This window comes from Blennius ocellaris (genome assembly GCF_963422515.1).
Source record: "Blennius ocellaris genome assembly, chromosome: 12".
Lineage (NCBI taxonomy): Eukaryota > Metazoa > Chordata > Actinopteri > Blenniiformes > Blenniidae > Blennius > Blennius ocellaris.
In genome coordinates, this window is record NC_137661.1 from 8,847,166 (window position 1) to 8,874,816 (window position 27,651).

At 43.3% G+C, this 27,651-nt stretch overlaps 1 protein-coding gene across 2 annotated transcripts in view; it reads right to left on the reverse strand.

The window, feature by feature from the left end:
• Window positions 1-224: 224 nt before the first annotated feature.
• LOC308137397 (arf-GAP with coiled-coil, ANK repeat and PH domain-containing protein 2-like) overlaps window positions 225-27,651 on the reverse strand; it is a 45,838-nt gene continuing 18,411 nt past the window's right edge. Inside the window, exons 5-25 of one of the 2 annotated variants that reach the window (XM_080506068.1) lie at window positions 27,573-27,631; window positions 26,596-26,779; window positions 22,980-23,024; window positions 22,805-22,900; window positions 18,147-18,221; window positions 16,772-16,783; window positions 15,216-15,278; window positions 12,771-12,883; window positions 12,060-12,111; window positions 11,355-11,455; window positions 11,075-11,180; window positions 10,624-10,832; window positions 9,647-9,716; window positions 9,405-9,499; window positions 9,085-9,287; window positions 7,101-7,193; window positions 6,116-6,348; window positions 5,860-5,969; window positions 5,641-5,751; window positions 5,196-5,257; window positions 225-2,060 (exon numbers count right to left, since the gene is read on the reverse strand). In XM_080506068.1, the coding sequence (XP_080362194.1) occupies window positions 1,957-2,060; window positions 5,196-5,257; window positions 5,641-5,751; window positions 5,860-5,969; window positions 6,116-6,348; window positions 7,101-7,193; window positions 9,085-9,287; window positions 9,405-9,499; window positions 9,647-9,716; window positions 10,624-10,832; window positions 11,075-11,180; window positions 11,355-11,455; window positions 12,060-12,111; window positions 12,771-12,883; window positions 15,216-15,278; window positions 16,772-16,783; window positions 18,147-18,221; window positions 22,805-22,900; window positions 22,980-23,024; window positions 26,596-26,779; window positions 27,573-27,631 (2,196 nt within the window). In that variant the 3' untranslated portion in view covers window positions 225-1,956. The remainder of the gene's footprint in view (window positions 2,061-5,195; window positions 5,258-5,640; window positions 5,752-5,859; window positions 5,970-6,115; window positions 6,349-7,100; window positions 7,194-9,084; window positions 9,288-9,404; window positions 9,500-9,646; window positions 9,717-10,623; window positions 10,833-11,074; window positions 11,181-11,354; window positions 11,456-12,059; window positions 12,112-12,770; window positions 12,884-15,215; window positions 15,279-16,771; window positions 16,784-18,146; window positions 18,222-22,804; window positions 22,901-22,979; window positions 23,025-26,595; window positions 26,780-27,572; window positions 27,632-27,651) is intronic. The other variant, XM_080506069.1, reaches the window with a different exon arrangement.

Here is a 27,651-nt window from a genome sequence, read left to right on the forward strand (position 1 = left end):
TTGTATGTATTCATTTCTACCACACAGGGCTGCAGCCAAATAGAAACGTACGTCTTCAAAAAGTAAATCATTATCAGTAATTTCTGCTCCTAACAGACTAAAGGTTCAAGTTTTTTTTGTAACTTTAACAGCGATAACCTCCTGATGGAAACTAAATCCTGCGGCTGCTGAAGTAGTGTTTCGAAGGATGAGAGGCGGAGCAGAAAGAGGAGGGGAAGTGGATATCTATATCAGATCAATTAGTTTAATGAAGAACGAGAAGAAAAGAAAACACCACATTCAGGAGTCAGCTCTTCATCTATATGTATTGAAGCTCTTAGAAACAACAGGTATATTGTACAGGTATGCTTGTTTACAGACAGGCGATATAAAATGGGCTAAAATGATGGAAGGATACAAAGAACAGCACATATAAGAGCTTATTCAACGATTCAAGTACCAGTCACTTTATACTTCAGTCCTCTGGAGAATTCAAAAGCTTCTGTACAAAATGTACAAGAGTTGTGTTGGTGAGAGTTTCTCCCTGGAAGGAGGAGGAGGAGGCAGAGCCGAGACGCAGCCTCACACTTTAAATCTGCACAATTCATGTGTCAGGAAACAGAACAAGACGTGGTGACGGTTCACTCACTTCACACACAAAACCATTCAGAGAAAAACTTGATTGTATTTCAAACGTTGTCCAATCGTTTTGTTTGTTTTAAAAAAAAAATCTGTTTTAATCATCAAGCTGCTTTTTTTTCTGGTCTTTTTCATTAACTTTTCCTTTTTAATTGTCTTTTTTATTAATTTGGTTCTGTAAACCTTCAAAAAAACTAACAAACAAACATGTTTTAACAAGAATAAACAAAAAAAATCACTTAAAAGAACAAACCAGCTGACGGGACGCGGCGAAGCAGCACCTCCCAACTCTTCACATCAATGTTTTCTGAGCTGCTGCAGTGAAGAAACGAGTGAAGATGGTTTGAACGTCACGACTCACTGAGACGATCAACGTCAGACGACGTCATGAGTCGAGACGGAGCGAGGAGGGTGGAGGAGGGTGGAGGAGGAGGCTGAACGCATTTATAACGTCACACTGACAATTGATTTGTTTTCCCCACAAACTCTTACAGCCGTCTCTCTCTCTCTCTCTCTCTCTCTTTTGTATTTCCAGTCAAATAAGCAGCGAGAATAAAATCAACCTCTTCCTCCGGTTTAGACGGAGCCGTTAAAACACCTCCGAGACGTTTGCAAAAAACAAAAAAATACGGGCCAAGGAAATAAAATTCATCGCAAATGATCTCGTTTGAACAAGTAAATCTGAAAACTATCTAAAAGGGTCAGAAAGAACATGTAAATAAAAAAAAACTAATCTATTCAAATCAACTGTTTAAGATCACAGACTAACGACGGGTCTGTTCTGCAACGACTGTACAAACTCAACACGTCAAAGTCACCATGAAAACTGGTCGACATCAGTGGACATTTAAGATTAAAAAAAAAAGTTTGTGCAACCAAGTGAGAGCAAATCGTGAAGCCAAACTTAAATGCAGACGATTGTAAAGAAAGTCTTAATGAGAAAAGGAGGCGGAGCCTCAAAATTGAAATGGAGGATTTTAAACAGGCAGTCGCCTCTTTCCAGCACGTCTCACATTCAGTCTCTAACACTGTACCATGAACTTACTGCAACGGTTCCTACAGGGAAGCACAACTTAAAACATTTTTTTTTTAAAAAGGCCTCTGCTCAACAAGCCTCGCCGCCACTTGACTGAAGACTTCGCCGACTTCAGCTCAAGCTGCGTCTGAAACGGCAGCAGATGTTTGTGATTGATGTTGGAGGGGAAAAGAGACGTCACTTCCAGAAATCTGCCGGCTTTTTTTTTTTTTTCTCTCGAGTTTTTTTGTGTGTGTTTTCTTTCTCTTTCTTTCTTTCTCATTGATCTGCCGACTCAGCGACACGGCGTGTTGCGTGCGGCGTCAGGGCCGCGGCAGGTCGTACTGCTGGTAGCGGTTCAGCTTGTCCGGGTCGTTGGACGCCATGTGGGAGAAGTCCTGGAAAATGTCCTGGTAGGTTTCGTCTCCTGCAACGACAGACACGCAGAGACGTGAGCCGCCAGCAGACGGAGAAAGTTCCTCGACGACCCGTTTACAAAAACTCCTTTTGTACGTTCATGGATCAACTTTAGGCAGAATTAACAGTTTCCTGCTTTACAACAGTTTTCAGCGCAGAAGTGAGACGAGTCCATAACGGAGGAGATCGTCTAATTCCCTCCAAGTTACCCGTTTAGAAGTTTCCACTTCCGAGTTGGGAGGAAACTTTCCCGTTAACGTTTTCCTGGGACGAACGCGGCGAATTTCCAACATCATTAACATCCACTAGTCGTCATGTGACTTGCGCCGCGTTACCGGAGAATTAAAACCTCACCCCCTTCGCAGAATCTTCACCAACAGAGGGAACGCTACTTAAATGTTCCTCTTGGAAGTTGGAAGTTTCCCCACTTCCTCCTAAACACGCCGCCGTCCGGCGAGCAGCAGAACACAGCATGCGCAGTTTGAGCGGAGAAGAAGAAGAAGAAAGGTTGGTCGTACCTGTCCACGGCGTCGGCGCGGCTCGAAATGTGAAACACAACGAGGCAGAGGGAGAAAATGTGGAAGCAAAGAGGAAAAGATGTTGAAGTAAACAGCTGGAAAGACGCTTATGAGCAACTGGAGGAAAGAAGAACCCCCCCCCCCACACACACACACACACACACACACACACACACACACACACACACACACACACACACACACACACACACACACACACACACACACACACACACACACACACACACACACACACACACACACACACACACACACACACACACACAGTTTGTGTCTGGGTCTTTTTTCGTCAACAACTGTATTGCGTTTAAAGTGCAGGAGTTTATGTACAAAAATACAGTTGTGTTGGCCTCAGCACCCCAAAGAAAACAAGAGAGAACAGAAGAAAGGCACAAACTCTGGGGGAGGAGAGAGAGAAGCAAAACAGAGTGAGGACATGGACATGAAGAGGAGGAGAAGAAGAGAAGAGAAGACAAAGAGCTTCGTCTCGTCATCAAAGCAGTGGTTCTGACATAAAAACTTTTCGTTTTTTTGAAAGAGAACACAAAGTCCAAACATTAAAAACGAGATTCTTGTCCCTTTACTGATATCGGAGGCTTTGAGAGAAGAAGAACGTTCTCTGCTCTTCTTCTGCCCTCACAATCCCTGGAACCGACACTCGGCAGATTGAAACATGGCTTCCTCTCATGTTCATCAACCATAAACTGTGACTGTTACCGTTTCCATTCAAATACAAACGGTTAATGAAGATCTGTTTGAGTCGATCAAAACAATGTGGATCTTCAGCTCACAAAATCTAATGAATTGGGAGTTGATGAGTTTCATGTTTGGTTTGATAAAGTCTCCAGTGAAAACACTGGAACAAACAAAGCCGGAGGCCTGAACTCTCCATAACACCGGGGACCGTCCTGCACCGACAGGAAGCACACGGTTCACTCTTCAACTCAAACCTCCTTTTGCTCCTCCAACAACTTTTGGAGTCAGCAGAAGTGCTCAAATCAATTCCTATACATGATCATTTCACATTAAAAAAATAAAGAAATAAATAAACAAATACTTCTAATCGAGCAGGTCCAAAATAGTTCAGAATTCTTGAAAAGCAAAAAAAACCAACCCAAAGATAAAAAGACCACAGGTGTTGTTCCACCTTGAAAATAAAAGCAGCCATGGGGCTTGAACCAGTCACTTCCTGCAGCAGTGCGGTACAGCGCCCTCTCCTGGTCAACATGCCTTAACGCACACAAATCCCCCTTTTTATCCACAATCTGACACCAAGTCCTCACAAAGAACCTCCTCGTCGACTCTGAAGGACTCGGAAAGAAACACAATCACAATCAAAACTCCCTGCTTGTTGGACACGGAGCTCTTCAAGCCGCTTCGTCAAAGTGCTTCGGCCCATTTCAATCACTGACAACGTAAACTGAGACGAGCCTCACACTCCGATCGCTCCACATTCTGTCTGCATATCTTTCTTTTCTTTTCCATTACGAAGCTTCCACTTGATTAAGAGATCAGCTGAACTCGCAGGTGATTAACAGCTATACCTAGGTAGACCAAGATTATTTTCTAAACTATTGCACTTGCTGCTTGACGACCAACCGTCTTGGGATGGTTCGTCTACAGCGGAAAAAAATAAAATATTAAAATCCCCTGACATTCGTGACGATCAATGCGACGGCACTGAAAGGCCCTTCTCTTACAATTCTGGATTTCAACGCCGAGTCGCCACTTTCCAAAGCAGAAGTAAATATCACACAATCAGTAGAGAGGAGCAGTCGACGGCCGACTCTCTCTGACAAGGACCATGAAGAACTAAAGGTTTCCACATCATTTACAACACGTACAGTAAAATATACGGCTCGTAGTGTTTATATATGAAATAAACTGCACTAAAATATACTTCTTTTTTTTTTGTTCAGGCATGTAACGACATCATAATGCATGGCGTTTTCAAACGGCAAACACGTGGGGACAACGTGAACAGGCTGGGACAGAGGTTAAGACTTCAGACGAGAACCAGAAACAAGTCCACGGGACAAAGATACAGCAGTTTTGCATAAACCGGGAGCGGGAATGTGCAGAAACGTCTTCTGACGGCTCGCGTGACCAGGAATGTCCTGCAGACGCACGGCTCACGTCTCTCCGGGCGGTTATAGAAGACATCATTCAAGTCGGAATTATTGCCACGGGCGAGTGAAAACTGTGTCGAGGTCACTGGGTGGTACTAGTGGCAGTTTGAACAGTCACTCCCAGGAGAAGAGTGGGTGCTCCGCTCGGCGGCGCCACCCACAGTCCATGGCTTTGACCCTGCAGGGAGCGGGAGGTACGTACAGCAGGACGCAGGGGCTCGCTTTGTTTCCTCTGGTCGCCAGGATCAGATTCCACTAAGATGAAGCTCGCTTTGAAACGTGGACCGGAACCACCGACCGCCTTCACGCTCAACTGAACTCTGGACCCTGAGCTTCACGCCTCCTAAAGTCTGCCGTTTCCGTCGCCGCCCCTCGTGTCGAAGGAGGGTTATTCAGCTTCGTCCAGCTGCAGGCTAATGAACTCCTGCATGCACTTCCTGTACTGCATCTCGGTGGGGCTGTTGGTGTTATATTGACCTGACTGGCTGTACGGCCCCTCCGCCTCCCGCATCTCCTCGTTCATCTTGGCCAGACGCAGCCTGTGGGACAGACCAGCAAACAAACCATCACAGACCATTCTACAAACATTTGATTGAAAAAAAAAAAAAAAAAGGTGAAACTTTCACATCATTTAAATTTACACAAACCAAAAATAGTTTCAAGCGTTTTGGTGTTATTCTTTAGAATTCTACATCAGAAGTGGTAGAATATTAGAATTTTCCCCATAAGATCAGATTTTTATATTAATCAGAGGTTGTAATCATCATATTCAAAATTTAACACTTGAACCTTTTTGGGTACAAAAAGCATAGCAGAAAACTTTGTTCACTGTTATTATTTGAGCAATACTTTATTAGCTGCATGCCAGAGCTCATCAAGAAGAACTCCAAAGCCCCTGAAGAGAAGCAACCATGACACTTACAGAGTGACGATGTCGGCATTGGCGGCCTCCACGGCGATGCTCAGCGGGGTTTTCTCATCGATGTCTGCAGCGTTTTGATTTGCCCCTCGTTTCAGAAACAAGCACACTTGCCTGAAGCGGGGAAATCAAAACGTTACTTCTTTGAACAGTCTGCCTCATAAACTCTCTGTTAAACACTCCGCCCCTCCCCAACAGTGGAGGTGAGGAGAGAAAACACACCCGGTGTGTCCCAGCACGGTGGCGTGGTGCAGCGGGCCCCGGCCCTGGGCGTCCTGCTGGTTCACGTTGGCCGCGTTCTGGAGCAGGAACTCGCAGGCGACCAGCGAACCCTGAAACGGGCCGATCAAGCGAAATAGACACGGTTGACTGGAAACAGTCAGTGGAATATGTCGAACACAACCCTGGTCCAGTTTCTCTATTAAACACTGAAGTCAAACATCATATTTTGTCTCAAGTCTCCCGCCGCCATACTGACCCCCTGCACCGCCATGATGAGCGGCGTCCTCTTGTCTTCCTCCGTGTTGACCCAGTTGACCTCGGCTCCGTGCGCCAGCGCCTCGGCCATGTCGGGCAGGCTGCGGGCGCACGACGCCCAGTACAGCTGCAGGCCCTGGCTGTACTCTTTGGGCTCGTAGAAAACCACCTCCTTGCAGGGCGACGGCGGCGGAAGCGTGGCCGGCATGGCCATGGGAGGCGGCTCTGCAGCTTCTGGGTGGAGGACCACACAGATTTGTACATGAAGTTCATTCTGTCTACAGATTACAAGTTTACACATTGACAGAATCCGGTTTGAAGTGAATGCGAGTCCTGTTTTATAGATCGTAGTCAATTTTTCACAGTAAATTAAGCTCAAAGGAAATGAAATGAAGTCACCCGTCTACGACTAATCATTGATTTTGTCATCTATGCCAAGTGTTTTACATCCCTGAACATATTTTTTTTCATTTGTTGGGTATATTTAGATAAAACAATACAAAATGTCCATTCAATAAAAATGCACATGCTGCCTGTCTGGTTCATCCAAACCCAGAACTGTAGAACTAGTTACTGACCACATGTCCTCATCACTTATAAGCATCGTCTTCCACAAGTACTTTTTATATCATCTTCCAAATGTATCCGACTGAATCCACTAAATGTCCTTGTATACTGCAATATAACACCATGTATCCCACCACGACAACGCAGAGCAGACATGTTTGCCAAAGCGGACATGAGCTCACGGCAGCCGACTCCCGAGTGGAAACGACTGTGAAATGAGCGTAAATTAACTCCGTGGAACGATGACGCCGATCAATCATTCCTCCATGATTGCCGGACTGGGTGGCGACGAGCAGACAGTAATTTATTCGATTATTACTTCTGTGATGACAGTGTCCGGCATGTCACCGTCCCTCCGGTGCCTCTGCTGTAACTTGACATCGGGAACAAGGAGTCCTGCAAAGGTCGAGGCGTCTCACCTGCGTCGGCCAGGCTGTTGTTGGACGGAGTGTTGGCCAGCATCTCCCTGCTGCCGTCGGCGCTGTTCTGAATGCCGCTGTCTGCACTTTTGACTGCGAAAAAGCAGGAAGGCTGCGTCACTTTTGCGGCAGAGGCGAAGTCATGACTTGATATAACCGAGTGTAAAAAAAAAAAAATAGAAGGAACACCAGCCGACTTGTTCTGATTGTGAAAAGCGTTTTGGTTGTGTGTTTTCTTTCCAGTCCGGTTGTGCACCAAATGTTTATTTACTCTCGGTGTGCAAACAAATTCAGCAGCGGTCTTAAAACGACTGAAAGAAAACTGGATGAGAGTTTGTTTCCCCCCCCCCCCCCCCCCCTCCATCACCTCAAAGTTCCACGTCCCTACAAACAAACAAAACAAAACAAAACAAAAAACAAAGGCACAGATACCAACGTCCATCAACCAGACACCGACCAAAACCATGAAGAGAGACAAAACCCAACCCTGGAACAAAACATGGTGTTCTCTGCAGTGATGAGATGGCTTGTTAGGAGGAACATGAATGAGAAAGGATAAGAGGAGCGGATCGAGGGGGTATTAGTCTACAGCCACAAAGCAGTGGATTTGAAGGACAGAGGGAGGGGGGGGGCGGAAAGCAAGCGGAACACTAAGCTTTCGGTACTTACTGCTCCTGAGCTTGGCGGAGGTGTCAAAGTAGGAGAAGAGCGAGTGAAGCTCGTCGGGACAGAAGAGAGAGTCACGGCGGGCCTCCGTGCCGCCAGCAGCAGCAGCAGCTATGCAAGGGATCGCCATGACGGGAGATGGTTTGGGGGAGATTAGAGGGCAAAAGGGGGGCGTCAATCAGGGTGGTGAGGGAGGTTTGAGGGAAGGCGGTGATGCAGGGGAGGGAGGGGGGGAGGGGGGGCGTTAGTCCAGAAGCACAGAGCAGCCAGGGAGGAAAGAGAGTGAAGAGAGAGGTGGAAAGGAAAGGAAGGAGAAGGGATCAAGGTGAAAGCACAGAGTTAGACAACGGGCTCGGCTCACGCTGGTACAGACGGACTATGAAAAACAATGGGCAGCAAAGAGCTCAGACACGGAACAGACGGCATGTCAGGAGACGCACACTTCTACAGTCTGGTCACATGAGGGCGCACAACCACTCATGATGTGTCTGAAGATGTTTCGCTATTACAAACCCACATTTTCTAACATTATCCGGCTTCTCCTCACCAGAACACTCACAATAAAGATCTCAAACTCTAACTCATCCTCAGGTTGTTTTTTTTAAGTGACTTCTATTGAGCTCCCTATGAAAGACTTGCCACCTCCTGCACTCAAATCCCAGACGACGACTATTCTACTCACCGCAGAAATGACGAGGGCATACAAACAATAATTGCACACTGCGACCGCATGCGTGTGAAACAAATGTGTTTTTCTTCAAATGCTATGATATTTTTTCACCACCTTCGCCAGACGCAACCCCAAAGCACCACACAGAATATGAAGACAAGAAAAGGTTGAAGCGTGGGAGGCATTGATCGTGGTGATGCACCTCCGTGAAAAGTTTGACCCCCGTCGTAGTACCAACAACCCACCATTAACTCCGCAACTGCCTCCCTAAGATGATATCCATCCATTAGCAGTACATTTCAGTCAGGGGAAATAGTGGAGGATTTGGTGTGGAGAAAGATGGAGTTCGACTGAATACCCCAAGATTTGGTAAAAGAACAAAAAAAACCCAACATTTCATACATTTTCAATACTGTATGTTTCTGAGCATTTCTCCAAACGCCTCCCGTCTTGTGTTTACCACTTTAAAAACGTTTTCATGATCATCTGTATCAACAGACTTGCCTTAATATGAAGTTGCTCAATCTCCCCGCCGGCACTGTCTGAACACTTTATATGGTCAGATGGTTTTAAATACAACAAACGTGGCGTGACTTCATGCTGCTTATGTGCAATAAAGCATTAAAGTGTATGTGTGTTTGCACCGACCTGACTGCCCAGAGGCATTGGAGCCAGGTCGTAGTTTAGGGGTGGGAGGCGGGGGCCTTGGGGGGAGGTGCTCGATGCTGCTGCTCAGCCTCTTCTCCTGTTTGCTCAGAGAAATCACTTTGTTACGAAGCTCCTCGTCCGACGGCCGGCGGACAAATCGGCGATCCACATACTTGGCTTTGATATAGGCCTCGACCTCATGCCTGGAGACAAAACCCCAAATACACCTGTAAGTGAAAATGTGCTTTGTTTTCCACACTTTGTGACGTGACCGTTACATTACACCACGACAGATTTCACTAGATTCCAGTGTTCAGCACCTCGGGTCTCCTGGATTTGGTTTGCGGGCTCCCAGCTCCTCTCGCCGAGCTTCATAGATCTGGTTGATCGCTTTGTTTCCCAGCTCGCACATCAACTGTGAGTTTAGGAAGGTTAAATTAGTGACACCTGCTGGACAGTCAAAGTCTCACATGTGTCTCGCCGGAGTTGCGCGTGAGAAATTGATCACAAGGTGAAAAATAAAGTGGACGGTGCAGCAGTCATGACTCTCGTTCTCACTCACCTTCAGCAGTTCTGGCTCCCACGTGTCCAAAGTCAAAGACCGGACCTTGGAGAAATGAACTCCCAAACTCCTGAAGACAGAAGAAAATAGATTGAACTATAATTTCACTCAAACTAGTTTTGCGAAGCTTTAAAGACAATCACAACTGACTGAGTGCGGTTCGTATTGATGCCACAAGCTGGAAACTGAGATCTGCAAAATCAACAACCCGGCTGAATGTTGAAAATATTCAGTGTACGGAATGAGTGTAGCGTGTAAATAATTAGGTAGTTAACACCTGTTTACTTCTTTACAGACACAACTTAAGAAAAAAGTGACCCTAATAAACACATTGCTATCTTACTGGAGGGTTTTGTCTTAATGTGCTGCACTTTGAAGTTAACATGATGATCAAACCTTGTTTTGCAAAGGCTTGCACGGTACATTTATCATAAAATATGAAAAAAGATGTTGTATCTTAAGGCTGCAGTGATTAAGACGGTCTGAATCGTTCTGATGGCCACAGGATGGGACCTGACCTGAGCACTGTGATGAAGTTCAAACTGAGCTGCACTGTAATTAAATGATTCGACCTGGGAAGTAATTAAAGGTCGCCACAACCTCCCACACAGATTGAGAGTTTACATTTCACAAATCCCCGAGGACCAACATTTTATACAAAGCGTTCACACCACAGCCCCGACGGGAGATATTTTCCACACATGAGCAAACTGATTTTAATTCATTCAGTTTTTCACAGAGCTGAAATGAACTTCCATTGAACCACATTCTTGCAAAACAGGAAGGCAAACGAGTAAAAATAATCTTAAATGTTCTCTGAGATTATGAGTTTCCTCATTCTGGAATGAATCTGACTTTTTTTTTTTACTGCATTTAAATGTATGAACTGACTGCTTCTTTCATATTCATCGGTTCAGCTTTTGATTCCAATTCCAAGTGTGTACTTGTCCATAGCCACAATTTCATTATTACCATACCTGTGGATGCCTGAGCACTGAATACAGAGAGTGATGCCCAGATTGATGCTGGCCCAGCGGGGATCTGGCTGCCCACAGTCGCAGCAGCATGCGTTGCCTGGGATGACCAGGACCTTCTGCAGGGCACTCTCTCCTTTCAGGGATCGCTCCTTCGGCTCCCCGCCAGAGTCCAGACTCCCCGTCGATGTGGACGACTTCCTGTCCAGCTTCTGCCAACGAGAGGGGGTGAAATTAACAGGCTCGTTTAAAAAAAACAAACAAAAAAAAAACCTAGGATCTTCTGTCGACGAATATTTGTAAAAGTCACTAATTTATTGTTATGTGTAACGGGAAGTACTGTGGAAATTCCTAAAACTGAGTGGTTCTAGTATGTTAATACGCGGCGGCACATTAATTTAGGTCGGTGTTAAAGACGCCCGTTCACTTTGATATCACAGTGTTTGGTTTCTACCTCGCCGTCGTCTCCCTTGTCGCGGAAGGCCGTCGCGATGCTGTTCTGCACGGCTTTGATCCAGGCCTGACGCAGCTTCTCCGAGTCCGCCTGCATCATGCAGCTCCTGTGGGGGAAAGACGGCGGCCACACAGCTGCTGTCAGTCAGTGTGTGTGTGTGTGTGTGTGTGTGTGTGTGGCTGAGCATGTGGTGGCAGGTGGGGCAGCGGCGCCTCCTTGTTTAGATCGTCCAGGCCTTATTTGAGACCGACGGAGGTGCGGTCATGTGACTGGGACTCACTTGGTGGGTGAAACCACTTCAAAACAGAAGCGACGCTCGACGTCCTCGCAGTGTTTCACTGTGCACAGCCTCAGGTCCTCCACCACCACGGTGGGGTTGTCCTACGGGAGCAAACAGAAACAGATCAACTCCTTTCTTTACCGACTAACTCGTCTTTCTCAAACAACAAAATGACTCGAGCAACCAAAATGTAAAACAGAAACATGTGAGAACATTTGATGAAGCAGGTGCAGCCGTCATCAACCATCGTGTTCGACTTCAGAACAGTGTGATTATCTGTGGGGGTCACCGTTGCGTCGTCTTGTTCTAGTTCTAGTATTTGTGTTGTGAATTTAGGAATTTGTGTTTTAGTCGCGTGACGTCGTTCGAGTCTTCATGTATTTGTATTTCCATTGCTGCTTTAGAATCACAAACTCCCTTTTTTTCAATGAAAGAATGAATGAATAAATGATAATGCTGCTAAAACTATGTTAAACAGCAACAGAAATAGGCGTGTATTATGTCGTTTCACAGAATGTTAATAAAATGTCAATAATTAAAAAATCGAAACAGAATTGCAGACTGTTGTAGGACATTTTATTGTCGGCAGTTTCTGTTCTGAAGCAAAGCTTTGGCATCCGGTTAAAAATACACGGAGGAAAACTTGTGCTGGAAGGCAAACATGCATATTTGATTGTGGTCGGCGAAGAGAGTCACTTGACATACCTTGAACTTCTTCTGGTAAACTAGCTGATTGTTCTGGATGGAGAACCAACGCCTGCAAGGAGATTGTGCATTTATTAGAGGGACAACCAGGACAAAAAACAAAAAAAAACAAATCACATGCAAGTTCAAGAAAATGCACTGAAACTAAAGATGTTTTGACTGTGTGCAGTTTCCTGGTCCACCAAATAAAAACTGTCTGTTTGGCCCTTCGAGGCTCAACAACTGAATTCAGTTTGGTTCTTTTGTGTAAATTGGAATTGATATATCAAAAAGATAAATAAAGTTTGAATGATTTCTTCAAAGTAAAACATTTGGCAGCAGCTCAAGGTGCAGATAACGGACAACTTCTCATTGTAACAGATTTTATTTTAACTTTTTTATTAGTATTTACACAAATATTTACTTTACTCTGGATTCCACTAAAACATGCACTTGGAACAACTGGGAAATTTGGAATTAGACTGAAAGATGAGCATGAAATGCTTTAATTCTGAAGATGAAATTAAAGGGCAAGTCATTGCAATTAATTTACAATAAATGTACAAAAATCCTGTTACAAAGGAGAGGATGAACATTTGCTTAAAAATATATTTCAGTTTTGTACAGTACAGTTACAATCACTAAAATAATGACTTCAATCACATGTTTTAAAGTAATATCTGATACACACAACCGAAAAAAAAAGAAAACAACAGAGTGAGTTTGTCATACCTGTTCCATGTCTTGAAGGCATTGCTGGCCCTCTTGAACAGATAGCCCTCCATAGCGATACCATTGTCTGCATCCACATTGTACTCCAGCTTGGTGTCGTCATTCGAGAAATCCTGGAAAACCGTACAGAGAAAAGAAGCGATCAAACACTGACAGTGCTAAATATAAATGTTCTTTTTTTGCTTTTGTTGATTGTGATCGTCACAGTGGTGAACCTGGTGACTTTGGGCAAGGCAGCAGTGGAGAGCCACAGCTCATCACAACAATAAAACACAAGCTCCGCACACAAATACCCTGTCGTCACTTTATAATGTACAAATTATTGTGGCCACTACATTTGCATGCATGAGACAGAGATTATAAAGAACATATCCTAATAGAAGGAGTACATGTCAAATCTCTGAACTCTTAACACACAAATATAGATATATTTAAAACTTTATTAAAGCGTATCTAAAATGCAACATTATTGAAGCTGTGAAGTCAGAACATCTGGAAATCTTTCTTTTAGAAAATCAATCCCAGATCCCCTCTCTCTGTCTTTGAAAACAAAAAAAAGGAGGTTTACATAATGTGTCAGACGTGACAAAGCAAAAAGAATCTGCAATAAGACAAAGAACGTAAAGCACCAAGTGATTTACTTGTGGCTCGGCATTTAAAAAGAGGAATTCATGCTGAGATTACAGTAACAATACTGGAGTAATGAAAACCTGCACGAAAAATAACCGCCTTCCATTGCATGCTTTGTAACGTATGTATTTATTGGGCTAGTTGTTGTTCCCCGAGGAGAAAAGCATGATGGGAAGCCGTCATGCATCCTTTCTCTCACTGTAACTCAATCTGATACGTTGTCATGGGACGTCCCGGTCGTCGGTCCACCTTTAACTACCTGAGCTGCTGCCGCACTCTCCTGACACCCTCCTCTGTGTGCAGAGTCAATTTACACACGGTGTCACCGTCTCCACAGCCAATTACAGCTCCGTACAGCCACATCTATGACAGCAGTGAGCGAAGGAGTCATCTTTTCTGCTGTTCTTCTTCTAGAAACACCTGGAGTATTTATAGTACCACAGTTTGCCAATTAGATGGTGGAAAGTGACCATGTCAAATACCAGGATATGAAATGTGCCCGTTTCCCCTAAAAGGACAAAACCTATAAGGATCTGTTGAGTTTTAATAAACAAAACAAATTAAACTATTTCAGTTCATTGAAAATCCGATTGAAATGATCTTTTATAAAATTGTGCAAAGCCACAATGTATTTTGTCCCTTGTACAACAACTACAGCATTAGATATTGAAACACTTACTTTACATTTCTTAAAACACTCGGCAGATTTGGAGGCTGTACAAGTGTTTAATGTGGGATTAAACTCGCGCTTCCCTTAAATTTTGTACATCTCAGAGTGTGTATTTACATTTAGTGGAATACAGTTGCCTGTGCATGCGCCACCTCTTCTTAATGCCACAATTTTATAAATGTAACCCGAGGAAAAGCTTAAGACGTTAAGCCCCTTCATCCCACGGTGTTTGGAAGTGCATATGAGAGCACACACAATTTTCCAGTATGACATACAGCGGGACAAGTGGGGTTATTTTAGATACACGGGGGAGGGGGGGGGGGGGACAAAATGTGTCTGTATTAAGTTTCGAAACAGGAAGATAATGGAAAGCACCGGTCCCAGCTTTAACTACTCACCTTTTCCCAGAGGAGGAACAGAATTAACTTCTGTAAATCACAGAGCTTTAAACACTATGCTAAAACTGTGGTGGACGGAGCGATAAAACCCTTAATTGAGTTAAGTCCAGGGAGGATATGACAGTGACGGCTTGATGTGTGTATTCACTTTGCACTGAAATGACCAGAAACAATCCCACAAGTCCAAGAATCAGTCCAAAACATTGACATACAGAGCAACACTGTCTCTCATGCAAAAGCCTCTCAGGTTCTCTAGTTTCGGTTACGGGTTGTGACTCTTGTGTGACAGCGACGGGGGGCTGAGCCAAGTGTTTCCAACACTGTGACACGGACCTCGATACAAGCAGCAGTCACAGTAAAAAGCCACGTGGCTGACATTCTCAGTTACAGAGACGCAAGGACTTCACACAGACATTTATGAACCGGTTACTGAAAACGTACAACAGTGACACGACGAACTGCAAGTTAAACCACGCAACCACAGCAAAAAAACCAGCAGTCGGGGCTCACTGTAAGCAAACGCTGGCCGCAAAGCGTCAACATGAAACATGCTGCGCTGTCCGCACACGTCAACGCAAATGCAGGCGTCAAATCTCACGATGACGAGACGAACAGAGGTGCAAATATCGTCACAACCACTGCAATGCGGCTTGGTTAGCATGTGCAGGACAGATGGAGAACCGGGGGTAGAGGGTAGGGAGACGATACGGAAGTCACATTGGAAACCGATGCATCGACTCTACGTACGGAGGATGACCTCCAAGCGCAAAAGTTGCGGCAGTCTGGTAAAGACTCGAACTCGGTCACCTCCTAAAATATCACACAAAGCAAGAGGACAGGACACAGAGAGAGAGAGAGAGAGAGAGAGAGAAATAAAAAGAATTGATATGCGAGAGCCAAAATGTAAAAATAAATAATTAAAAAAACTCCTGCAAAACAATGGAGCCCCAGCCGGAGAGTCACTGTCACATGCAAGGACACAAAGACAGACAGACAAGCCAAACCCCGACGCACTCACCAGGATCCAGACATAGTGAAAACGACTGAATATCTTCATTTTTCACCGCTTTTTTTTTTTTTTTGCAGGCAAGGCTGTTCAGAGGCGTGTGTCAGTTTTCCTGTAAGGCTGACAGTTTGTTTCTTAACTCCATGTCCGCATCTCTGGAGTCACGTGCGGCAGCGTGGCCCCGTCTCCTCAACAAACACTGAGCCCCTCCCCTCCTGCAGGTCTGGGTCCCTCAAACCATGTCACATTGTCTGGAGCCTCTAAGGTCACTTGTGTGTGTGTGTGTGTGTGTGTGTGTGTGAATAATCAAGCTGCTCGTACAAAGCGGCTCTGGCATTAAACATTTACTACTGCAGCAGCCCGCCCTTTTTTAATATGATGAACTTCTGCAGCATTTATGCCTCTGATATCAAACTGAAAACCGTTTTTATTGCATAATGAAGGACCTCAGTTTATAAACTCATGGAAACAGAGAGACCTGTCTTTTTTTTAACGTTACAACTCTTGTTTTGACTTTTAATTTGTTCTTGAACGAGATCAGACAGAAATCTTCAAGTGAGCTGCCGTTCGCAAACGTCCCCATCACCACTGAGCCTCTGGCAGGCCACGGAGTCACACTGCTTAAGCTTCACGCAGGGGAATAGAAGTGTACCGAGTCCAACCTCAAGATATATTTCTGTAAAAGTAAGTATTAATCATATTGTATTATGAAGTAATGAAATATCTCAGCAGTGAGAGAATCTTCTGGCATGAGAACCACAGCTGTGACCAACAGTGAGTATGAGTTTATTAAAATAACTGTCTTGTTAACTTGGAAAATAATATGAAGAAAAAAAAAAGGAAGTTACTGGATTTATACTTGACATTAAGTATTTCCAAGTGTCTCAGACAATTACAGAGCTATGGGGAAACTATATAAGGTACTATGACACTGCTCAAAGTCAATCACTTGAAATATGTGATCTCAAGGTTGGTGTATCAGGAGTGGACTTTCTTTTGTCCAGAGGACTTGGAGCAAAATCACTTTAAAGCCACGTGTATTAAACGTGGAACAGTGCAGCTCAAAATACACCGACATCTAAAATTATTAGCTAAATAATACATGTGCAAGACATAAATAAGTAATAATGAAATTAAACCGTTTTAAAATAAGTTAGAGGAGCATGCAACTTCAATTTATTAAACGGCATCATATTATGCAGACGATAACACAACATATATGCAACCATGCACACATGGACTGAGAACAGTTGTGGGGGGGGGGGTATGGAGGGGGGGGGGAGGAGGCACAGCTTACCTGCAGAGCAGCCTGAAGTGATAAGAAGAGAGGAGAGAAGTACAGAGCAGATGCATGAGAAAAGAGAAGACAGTTGGTTAGGAGTGTCTGTGTACACACAGCCAGGCGAGAGAGAGCAGTGGGAGAAGGGCCACATAAAAATAGCGATGAGATAAATTGCGGGGGAGGCGGAGGATGGACTCCCAAGGACAGACGGAGTTGGCACACGGCTCACCGCCGATGAAGCGAGGGGAAAGAAACACGGGACAAAACTCACGTTGAATACCAAGTGAAAAGAAACGCGGCACAACAACACGAGTGAGGATTTGACATCAAAGACATCTTAGTACTTTCAAGAAGAGACGGAAACAAACATCAGTGACAGACAGGAAGCAGCTGGGAAAGATGGGCAGATGTTGTCTGGGGTTAATGAGGTGCAAGTGAAGTTCGGGTCCCAATTAAACAACCAACACAAACTGTTACGCAATATTTAACATCATCCTTCTATTTGACTCTTTTGAAGGTTCAGAAAATCCTGAATGAGATTCAGGAGTGGAAATTCACGGAAAATAACCAGAAAATACATGTCATTATGAAAGATTTAATGACAATATATCAGATACCTGATCTTTGCTTTATCTGGTTCTACTCTTACGGACAACCGTACGAGTCACTAAAGACAGTCGGGGCTGTTGAGGGGGGCACACAGGGATGAGAGCGCACTGAAACCAAAGCTGGTGTTTTAGAAACGGGTTTCCGAAAGCCGTCAATAATGCATGGGCGAGTAGCTGAGATCACCTTACGACCGATGTTGGAGTACTACCTTCATTCATTCAAATGAGAAACTGTGTTCACGGTGAATTTCAGCCGTACAAACAGATGGAATGATTTTTAAGTTGAACTGAGCTTGAAATGTTTTTTTAACCCTCCAACCCGCTTTAAAAGACGGTATAATAGTATCGGTGTGGAAGTAGTGTGTCTTCATAGAGTATGCAACATCACTGAATATAATATCAGCCTGTAAGTATTAATATATTGTAACAATTACGGATTTTCTTTAGTCTTTACACTTTTGACATTTGTCAAGTGTATAATATTATTTTTATATACAATTTTAAAATACGCTGTTAATTAAGTGTCTTTATTAGAGATTTCAGCACGGAGGAGTGATGACACATCAGCAAAGTAAATCCTGCCAAGCCACATCAGCATGTGAGGGGTTTGTGTTTTTCATTTGGACGGATGAACAAGATAAGTTGTCACTGATGCCTTTTCGTTCACCCCTGGGAAGCCCGTTGTCTAATGCTGTGAACTGTGCAACGAGTGTGAATGCAAATTTTATGTACTTTGAATAGGATTTGTGGAAACTGAGGGAGCAGGAGGACACATTATGCACCTTTTGTTGGATGGTGGAGTGTTTCTGCTCCATGTCTCTCTTCTCTTTGGCAGCGTCCACCACCAGCTGGTCCAACTGCAAGACACAGGACAAGTGATCAGTCGAGCTTCCCGAATTGGCAGCGCGTAAAAACATCATTTTTTAGAAAGCAGTGAATTCGTGAATGATATGTACAATGGTGCCTCTTATGACGTGTGTGTGTGTGTGCATGTACAAGGCAAATTTATTTAAATAGCCCCATTCAGACCCAAGACAATCCACTGTCCTTTACAAGGAAATAAAAAGAAATATATTGAAGCAAGCAATTAAGAATATTAACTTTAAGTGATTAAGAGTGTGAAATACTTTAAAACCTCTAAGATTCTCTCTCACACGCTCTCTTCCTTTTCATTGGATCAACATGACTCTGCCCTTTTCCCATATTGGTATTTGGCATCACAAATCACCCAATATCACATCCTCTCATCAGAGAAGCCCAACAACCCCATCCAACATAGAACAAATAGTTTTCTACATGAGGACAGTTTTCTGAACATCTGCAATTAAGAGCTGAAGATCTACTTTCCTACTTTCTCATGGCTGTCTTTAGGATTTCTAAAAATGTTCAATGAGCTCACTTCTGACCATTTTTTTCCCAAGATACCTTTAACTTTCAGTATCAGGCTTTTAAATGAAAAAAAACTTATATTACTGTGCGTTTTTGATCATTTTGAGAGGATATTGTTAGAAATGTGCGACTCACTGGCAAATATTGTGAGTTTTGACATTCATAGATCAGAAGTGTTCATTCCCATTGTAACGCCATTGAGCACAAAACGCTGCTTCTGTTCTTTCTAGTGTTTATTAAAATTCTCCAAATAGCAGAAACTGTCGAGGAGTCATGGTTATGAGAATTAAGCGTGTTAATAGGATAGGATTATAAGATTTGAATTAAAAGGTTCCTCATTCGCGTTAAAGAGAATGTAACCACACATTATTTCTTCTTGAGAGTAAAAAATAATTTCAGCAAATCAACATTTTTCTCTGGGAATACATTAGAGCAGGAGACACGTTCTCCTCTGAACAAAATGTACTGCGCCAGAAAGGCTTTGTATGTGTGAAACTGGACGTGCGATGAATAACTCTCTCCGTCCCGGCAAGTCGCATTAGAGGAGGGGAAACAAACATCTTTTGAGCTCAGCAGAACGTGATGGATTTAAAAAGAATTAAAGTGCTGGAGGGTCACAGGGCGACTATGAAAATGTACCAGTTTGCCTTACGGCATTGAATTCCGACTGTGTACCACTCAAGACTCTCTGGAGCTGCAATGTGACGTCTGAGGCCTCGAACACAAAAGAATCAGTCTCTGATTGTAGGTCAATGACTGTGGTTGTGAAGCCGTGAACCTGTGGTGAGTAGTTTCATTGGAAAACTGCTACTAACAGCACTGCAGTTTGAAATCTATAATATTTAGCTGCCTGGAACACATTGGTTTTCTTTACGGAGCCCTCACACAACAACTGATTGATCGACGAGCACCAGTTACAACTTTTACATCAATGGGAATCGTACCAAGAGTAAAACCACTTTTCAAAAGATAAAACTTGTGGTATCATCGCACTGATGGAAATATGTGAATGTGTTGGGAGACGACGGCTCCAGAGAAGGAAAGACAAAAATCCAGAGAGCCAGCGCTTCTGTTTTGTTGGAGAGGAAATGGGCGGACAGGAGAGCAGCAGGCTGATAACATCGGATGGGAAATGTTTTTTTCCCCCGTTGCTGCACAACTGGTCCGATCCAGGGCAACACCATTGTCAGTCCGTCTCTACCTGCAACTAACAAGGCAGGCGTGTCATTTTGTGTGTCGGCGGCTACTGTATGTACACATTTTGACTCACTTTAACTACACTGATGCAGCATAACAAGCTACTGTACAAGCAATTAAATGTAAAATTGTTTAAATCAGTGATGGGCAACTTCTATTGTGACAGCCACGAAAGGCAGACGGCCACATGTTGGCCGAGCGCCCGACTGCATGGATTACTTAAAAGGGATTTAATGAAAAAGAAGGATCGTACATCTAATTTCAACTAATTGCATCTACATGTATCGGATGTTGTATTTGATATCGTCTCCCAATAAAGTCACACATAGTTGTTGCTGATCGTCTACTTTAAAGTCATCATTTATATTTGTGAGGCTTTCTGAATTATCCATTTATCTGGTGACTGAAATAAGCAATTATACTGTGAGAAAGAGAGTTCAACACTTCTATCACTCAACACCAGTGGCTTTTTGGTTTGTTTGTTGTTTTATTATAAGGGGTGCAGATAACCACTTAGAGTACTGAAAGAGGACATATGTTTTTATGAAATATTTGTCATATATAATAAAGTAAAATAAAATGCATGCTTTTGCCTTAATAAGCGAGCAAGATACAAAGTATCACGTGCAGCAATGTAGCCGTTTGAAGACGATCTAAAACACACAATTAAATTATAATATCGTATTAAAAGATTCAAAATCAATGAAATGGTCTGCAGAAGTATACAAGCGAATCATGTTGCATCGATGAGAAAGACCCAGACATACATGAGCAGGAAGAAACCACACAACGTTGCCTGAGGACCGAATGAGTTTAAACTTCACACGAGACCCACGAGTGAAACATACCAGCGAGCTTCTCAAACTACAAGTTGACTTAAAGCAACTGGGCTGAAACGACGAGGTACAACTAGTGGATGCTGATAATAAAAAAACAATGGTTCGCAAATAAGGGAGTCATTGAGCGTTATTTACTTAAGTGTTCAAACATTTTCCTGCAGAGTTTAGGTGTTTTGTGAGCAGTTTGTAACACGTTGATAGGTTTCAGTTGTATGATCAGACCTGTTGGCAGCTCCTCCACACCTCCCTGCACAGCCTCTCCACCTTCTTCAGCTTCATGATGGAGAGCAAAAAAAAGAAAAAAGAGCCAACCCCCCCTGCTGCTGCTCCCCACAACTCAGCCTCCGATCGTCCTCTCCTTTAAGTTTTGTCCCGCTCCAGATTCAGTGTGACAGGCTTGTAATCCACAGCACAGTTTGACTCCAGTTGTCCATCGCATGAAAACCTTTTTTTTTTCTCCCAATGACCCCCTGCAGGGTTTGCTTTCTAAAAAAAAAGTTTGTTTTTTTTCCAATTCTCTCCCTTTTTCCTCACACAGTCCTTGATGTTTTTTTTTCTTCTCCCGTCTTTGAAAAGCAGAGCCAGCGGCTCAGTCCATGTCTTCCTATTTTGCTACATTCCGCTCCTTATCTCTTTCTAAAAATCAGTCCTCCAGCCTCTCTTCTCCACGTCTTTCTGTCAGTGTAGAGATATCAGCCCAGTCCGATGTCTCCAACTTCAGAACACGACAGTGAGAAACCATGCCGTCCACTCCGATCGAGATTAAAAACTGGCTTCTAGAAATCACCGGTCGTCCAAAAACATCTTTTGCTTGTTAATTGCTCCTTTCCTCTTGTGTTGTTTTTGGTGTCAAATGTCACAGGAACACGTTTCCAAGCTTTCTTCAGAAGTCCACATTTGCTACTCCGCTCCTCCCTATCTCCTCAATCCGTCCGGAAAAATGTACTCCTTTTCTTCCCTGGATTCAAAACCCTTTGTTCCACACGCTGGAGCTTCATTCATTGATCTCTCTGCCATGTTTCGCTCAGCTGTCTGTCAACCTTGTGAGTGTGGGAAAACCCTGTTTCCAGCCCTTTTCTTCCTCATTCCTGCCGACAGCAGCTCCACTGTGATAGTCATCTAGAAGTCACATGCAGGCTGCAGAGTGGCTCAGAGGGACGGCTCTGTTTATCAGAGGATGCTCCGCAGAAACAGACGCCGCCGTGCAATCCGGTTGAGAGAAAGATGGCGTCGCACACGTTGTAGAAAAACACACACAACGCAGGAGTGGGGCCATTCGAAGGCAGGACATCAAATTGCAGTTGGACAATTGTTTCTATATATTGGTTTGTCAACATTCAAAGCTCAATAGCAGCGTCTAATCAGAATAGATTGGCTGACAAACAAACAGAGAAATAAACCATATTTATTGTGTCGCAATTCACTTCCTGGGATTATCTGATGGTGGAAAGCATCTGAATAAAAAACAGCTGTAACTGACTAACAACAGCTGCAGTTTGGAAAAACAACAACTTGTTGCCACAAACACAACACACCCAGTTGTGCAGCCCCCCCACTGTGCCGGTGCAAACTTGAACCCACGTGTGAACAGTGTTTATGGTGAAGAGGCTTTGGACAATAAACGCTGCTTAAGGTAAACAAACAATTGCCGGCGCAATGACGGCTGTTTACTCGTGACGGCGCTCTGGGATGTAAACTCAGCCGCGACTAATTCCGTCCGTGCTCTGAAAATAGCGCCGCGCTTCTTTATGCGACCGGAGTTTATTTTTAATCTTTTGACGAACAACAGCGCCAGCGCGGTCGCTCAGGAGCCAAATGCTATTTTAGACCATCTGCACAATAAGGGAGCCACCATGTTTTAGTTCAGCACGTTGTATAGCGTCGGTAAGTGTTTACTATTTAGCGTTTGTTTGTTTTGACAAATCCTTGCATTTAAAAATTAATTAATTAATTAATGGCCACGCCAACGATACTGCAGTGTCATTGGTGACATGTGTGTGTGAAGACGTCTGTACCTGCCCTCCCAGCTGCTTCATCAGAGGCTGCAGTTCACTGAAGAGGTCATAACCTTGGTGGAAGAAAGTCAGGTGGGCGTACATGAAGGACAGCATCTGTGAAAACGACAGATTAGTCCGACGGCTCACGGGATTACGTGTGAGCCAACCGATGGCGTTCCGGAAGCAAACTCACCGATTTCAGGATTTCTGATCTTCTCTTGGACTGAAGCACATTGATCTGGAATAAACAAAAAAAACAACGGCGTGTGAAGGAGCCGCAGTTGCACATGGAAACTTGAAGGATAGGGTCAACAGTTTTGACATTTGAATTTTGGGACGGGAGGAAAAATAAAACCACACGTGACTTTTGACAGAAAAGACTTGAAAGTTTGCGATTAGAGAAATAAAAAATAGAATATGTGCAAGATGGGGAAAAGTAAAAAAAACAAAAAAAAACAAAAAACGGGGGATGAAACAAAATAACATGATTATGAAACAAACAAAGTGTGAAATGAGCTCGTGTTTGTGTGGTTCAGCACGTGGACACCAGGGGGAGCCCTGCTCCCTATACTTCACTCCAGAGTCCTGGAAAGCCTGGATCATCGACTCTCCTCAAAGCCCAGCTGTCTCTTTTAATGTGGGTTGGCGTATAAAGCAAAGTCTTCCTCATATTAATCCGCCGACCTGCAGGCTGCTCAGCCGGTCTTTGAGGTTATCTGGTGTTATTGTTGGGAGATAAAGGACACACCAGTGCACTGTGAGGCGCTGGGGCTGAAACACACAAGCTTCCTTTTTACTGCCTCAACAGCAAGAACTGCTGTGTAAAAAGTCAAGGCCATGACTGGGCGTGGTGATGCGTATAGTGTTGAGGGGAAAACAGCCAGGCCTCTGGAGGCTCTTCAACATGTTCAGTTATTCTCATGGATTCACTAGTTACGAGTTACAATACGCTCACTTCACACAGATACACGTTTAACCCCGTCTTTGGCCCCAGCCTGCACGTACCATGCTTCTTTATACACAGATGTTAACTCCCATCCTGAGTAGGAAGCTTATTTTTCCATCTCCAAGCCACAGTCACTGATGCATCACGACTTTAACAAGCCCCCCCCCCCCCCCTCCTGATTACACACAATTAGCAGTTTTGACTGGAGCGCCGCCTAAACCACGTTATTTGACAGGCAGAGCGGGAACACAGCAGCCACAAGCAAAACTTGATAGCAATTAGTTGGCAATTTGTTGCCAAGTTGTGGCAATTGTTGACCGTTCTATGTAAACCTTGAAGAACATTAGGGAATAAACATGTTGGTAATTGGGCTTGCGCAGAGTTTTCTAGTCAAGCGGGCTTCTGTTCGTCTGTGTTGTGTTTAGACTCGGGGAGATAGTTCCTACGTTGGGATCGATGACATTATGGTCAGGCTAAAGTCCCATGGTTTTATAATCCCTTTTATTGCAAAAGATATTTTTATATTACTGCAGCTGCATCATGCCGTCTCTGGAATCCACCAACAGTCAATTGGAGAAGCCCTACAGTTTAAAAGGGTCACATTTTATGGTCCGGCAGCACTACGTGGCACATACGGGTGAATAAGACTTTTTTTTTTTTTTTTTTTTTTTTTAAATGTCATAAGTGCAAGTCTGGCCTACAACTTCCTTCTTCTAGTCTCCTCTCCCGCTACCATCTTGCATGTCACTGTAAACCATGTACTGTATAATTAAGCAAAAATGCCACTAAATCAGTATAAAAAGAACAACAAAAAAGAAAAACGTACATCTTTCTCACAGTTTTTCCCTAAAAACATGGCTGCAAGTTTCTTGCATTTACAAAGTGCTGACTAAACTGGAAATATAATCCCCTTGAATCTGCTGATTTAGCAGCCGGCCTATAGATTTCCTATAAAGAGGAGTAAATGGCGAGATGAAAGCTCAACGGCTTCCTCAAGAGTTGGACTTCATTTCATCAAAGAGTCACAGCAGACGTATACATTGACACATGAGCACGGTCAATAATGAAAATCTGGACACTAAAGAGTTAAATGGCTTCATGAGGGTCAGTCCGGTACAAATTGAGAAGAGACAAGTAAATGAGGGATGAAGTGATTTTAAATCAAAGACAAGTGTAATGCCTCACCGTCTCCTCACAGCGACGCAGCAACATAGTGTGGAGGTCAAAAAGACTCAAACTAAATAAATATAACATGAATTAATAAGTTAAATGTGTTATTGACTAAAATTGTAATAAAAAATTAAAACGTGTCATCAAGTCATGACGATACCAAATTATTTTCAGTGAGAAATTGGTGAAAAAGATGGTGTAGATACTTTATTTAAATAAACTTTATTTTAAAAACGACACGAACCAAGAGGGAAGACTGGTTAAGTCCAGCCCGCTGACTAACACAGTTAATGACACATTCCAATTTTAATTAATGGCATAATAAGTAATTATTTAATAGTGTATTTCTTTGTTTGATTTTAGTTGAAACTAAACATGCATTTAATTTTTTGTTGTAGTGTTAGACTTTTTAATGCCAAGATGACAGTATCGCTATGTTACGCGTTTAATTTTCTGGGGAGAATAGAAAGAAGAAAAGCAAAACAAAAACAAAAATAAATGAGTCATCATTCATGTGCATATGTAAAATAAATTCCTGTGCATCCATTATGAGGGTGTGAGCGACCATAAACACTTTTTGTATAATAGTGACGGATGTATGGAATATTAATATTAAATTGCAATCGCCCGACAGATTTTACTGTTTAAACATTTGACCTCACTAGGAATTTATTTAATTTAGTACAAACATCTTGCAATATTCTAATTTAGTGTCTTCCTCTTGTGATTTCCTGGTTATTCAAATAGCTCGCCTTTCTATTGGGGGAAATATATGCAGTGTGCTGTGATTTCCATGCTACTATTCCAAGCAAAAACACAAACTGCCACTATATTTTCTTACTCTGACCGTCTGAGCTGAGATGCTGCGTTTCTGAGCTGAACGCTCTGATGTGCTCAGTGGAAACGAGGCAGGTGGATGACCTCCGACACAATCAAACACCGCTGTGGTTCATTCCTCTAAACGCCACATCAGCATTTTTACCCCGACTCAGCATAATGTTGGAAACATTTTGTCTGCAGCTCAGCTTCTTTTTTTTTTTTTTTTTTTTTCCTTCAGGCTTTTGACGTAAAAGCTGGACGTCAGCAATCTTAACATTAAAATAGAGGTATTATTCATTACACAGTTAACCATTTCTTGGTTATGCAAAAAATTTGACAATTTCTCTGTACTACAGAATTGCTGCAATGCCTGCATATCGAATTATAATATGAACTGTCTAACAATTAACTGAGACCTTCATGCATGACAAATCTCCATTGTTCTAGAAATGATGCAACATTTTACTGAATGAATGACGAGTAATTTGAGATGAGAGTCCAGGACCTGTGAGAGTAAGCAATGGAAGAAGAAGACGACGACGACGACGACCAAGCAAGATGAAATAACACAGAAGACATCAACCAGACATAACTCCTTCAAATACAATTAACTGATCTGACTGTTCCACCAGGCTCACAGGGAGTGTCGGCTATTTTGATGCAACTAAACACATGTAGGACAACACACGTTTCACAAAGCTCCAAATCATCTCGGCTGCTTTTCCTGATCTGGATACAAAACAGGTTTGCATGACAAATGTGTCAATCAAATCTGGGACACACCTGCAAGAGGTTTACAAGAAATAAGTGAGTATAATTTTTTAAAAATAGGGGGAAAAAAACAAGTCCAAATCCAATTCCACCTCATAATTACCTGTAAGACGTAGTCGAGGACGATGTGTCGGAAGCACTTGCGTGTGGCCGTGAGGATGTTGGTGGCCTCCTCCACCTCGTGCTGTTTGTTCCGGGGAGCCTGAGCATTCTTGATAAGCGCCGCCTCCTTTTCCTCGCTGACTTTGTCGAACTGTTTCTTGGCTTCTTTAAACTTGCGCAGGTCACTGTGTTCGGGGGGAAAACGCCGTTGTCCGTTAGCGTAAACGTGAGCAGTTGATGTGAAGCAGCACGAGAACATTTTGCCCTCCAAAGTTGATCGTTGGAAACAGAAGTGTGAGGATGAGGGTCACTATATGATGGTCATCATTCAAAATATATCAACCGTTGTGTTCACTTTAGATTTTGCGTATTCTATATTAAAAAAAATTTAAGTTTTCTTGGAGGACTTGCGCAGACTGAGTGCCCCACTTTTGTTCTTTGATCTTCTTTTCTTTTTTCTTTCTTTGTTATGTCACATTTGAGTGCCACAAGGTACAGGGTAATAGTTGCAGGAGCATAATTCCAAGCTTTCGCTCGGAATTCTGGCGGCTGCTGATGTGGGCGTCTGGCTGTGGTAAGCCAGGGGCAAACGCTGCTAATCCTCATAATGAAACAAACCACAGTGGAAACTGCCCCCCCCCCCCCCCCCAAATTATACAGGGACGTTCCTGAGGTGTATTAGGAGGCTGAGAACAAAGAGATACGAGGCCCACATCTAACTGGAAAATCTTCCATATCATTGTGTCCCGGTATAATCAATCTATCCTTGTGTGCACTTTCTATGGTTTTTTTTTTTTTTTTTTTTATAGAATTGTTTTAAAGAAAAAGTAAAAAGTTAATAAAGTCTTTTTTTTTACTTTGGAATTGATGTGGATGTCCTCAAAGCAGGAGGAGACGAGAAATAAATGTGAGCGATTCCCTCAAAAACTGAGACGACCCAGATAGATAATCAACGTTCACGTCTGAAGACATACTCACTCCTTGACAAATGTTTGAAGCTGGATCTTGATGGATCTTTGGGCCTGGTCAAATAATATCTGTGAAAAGTGGAGAGAAA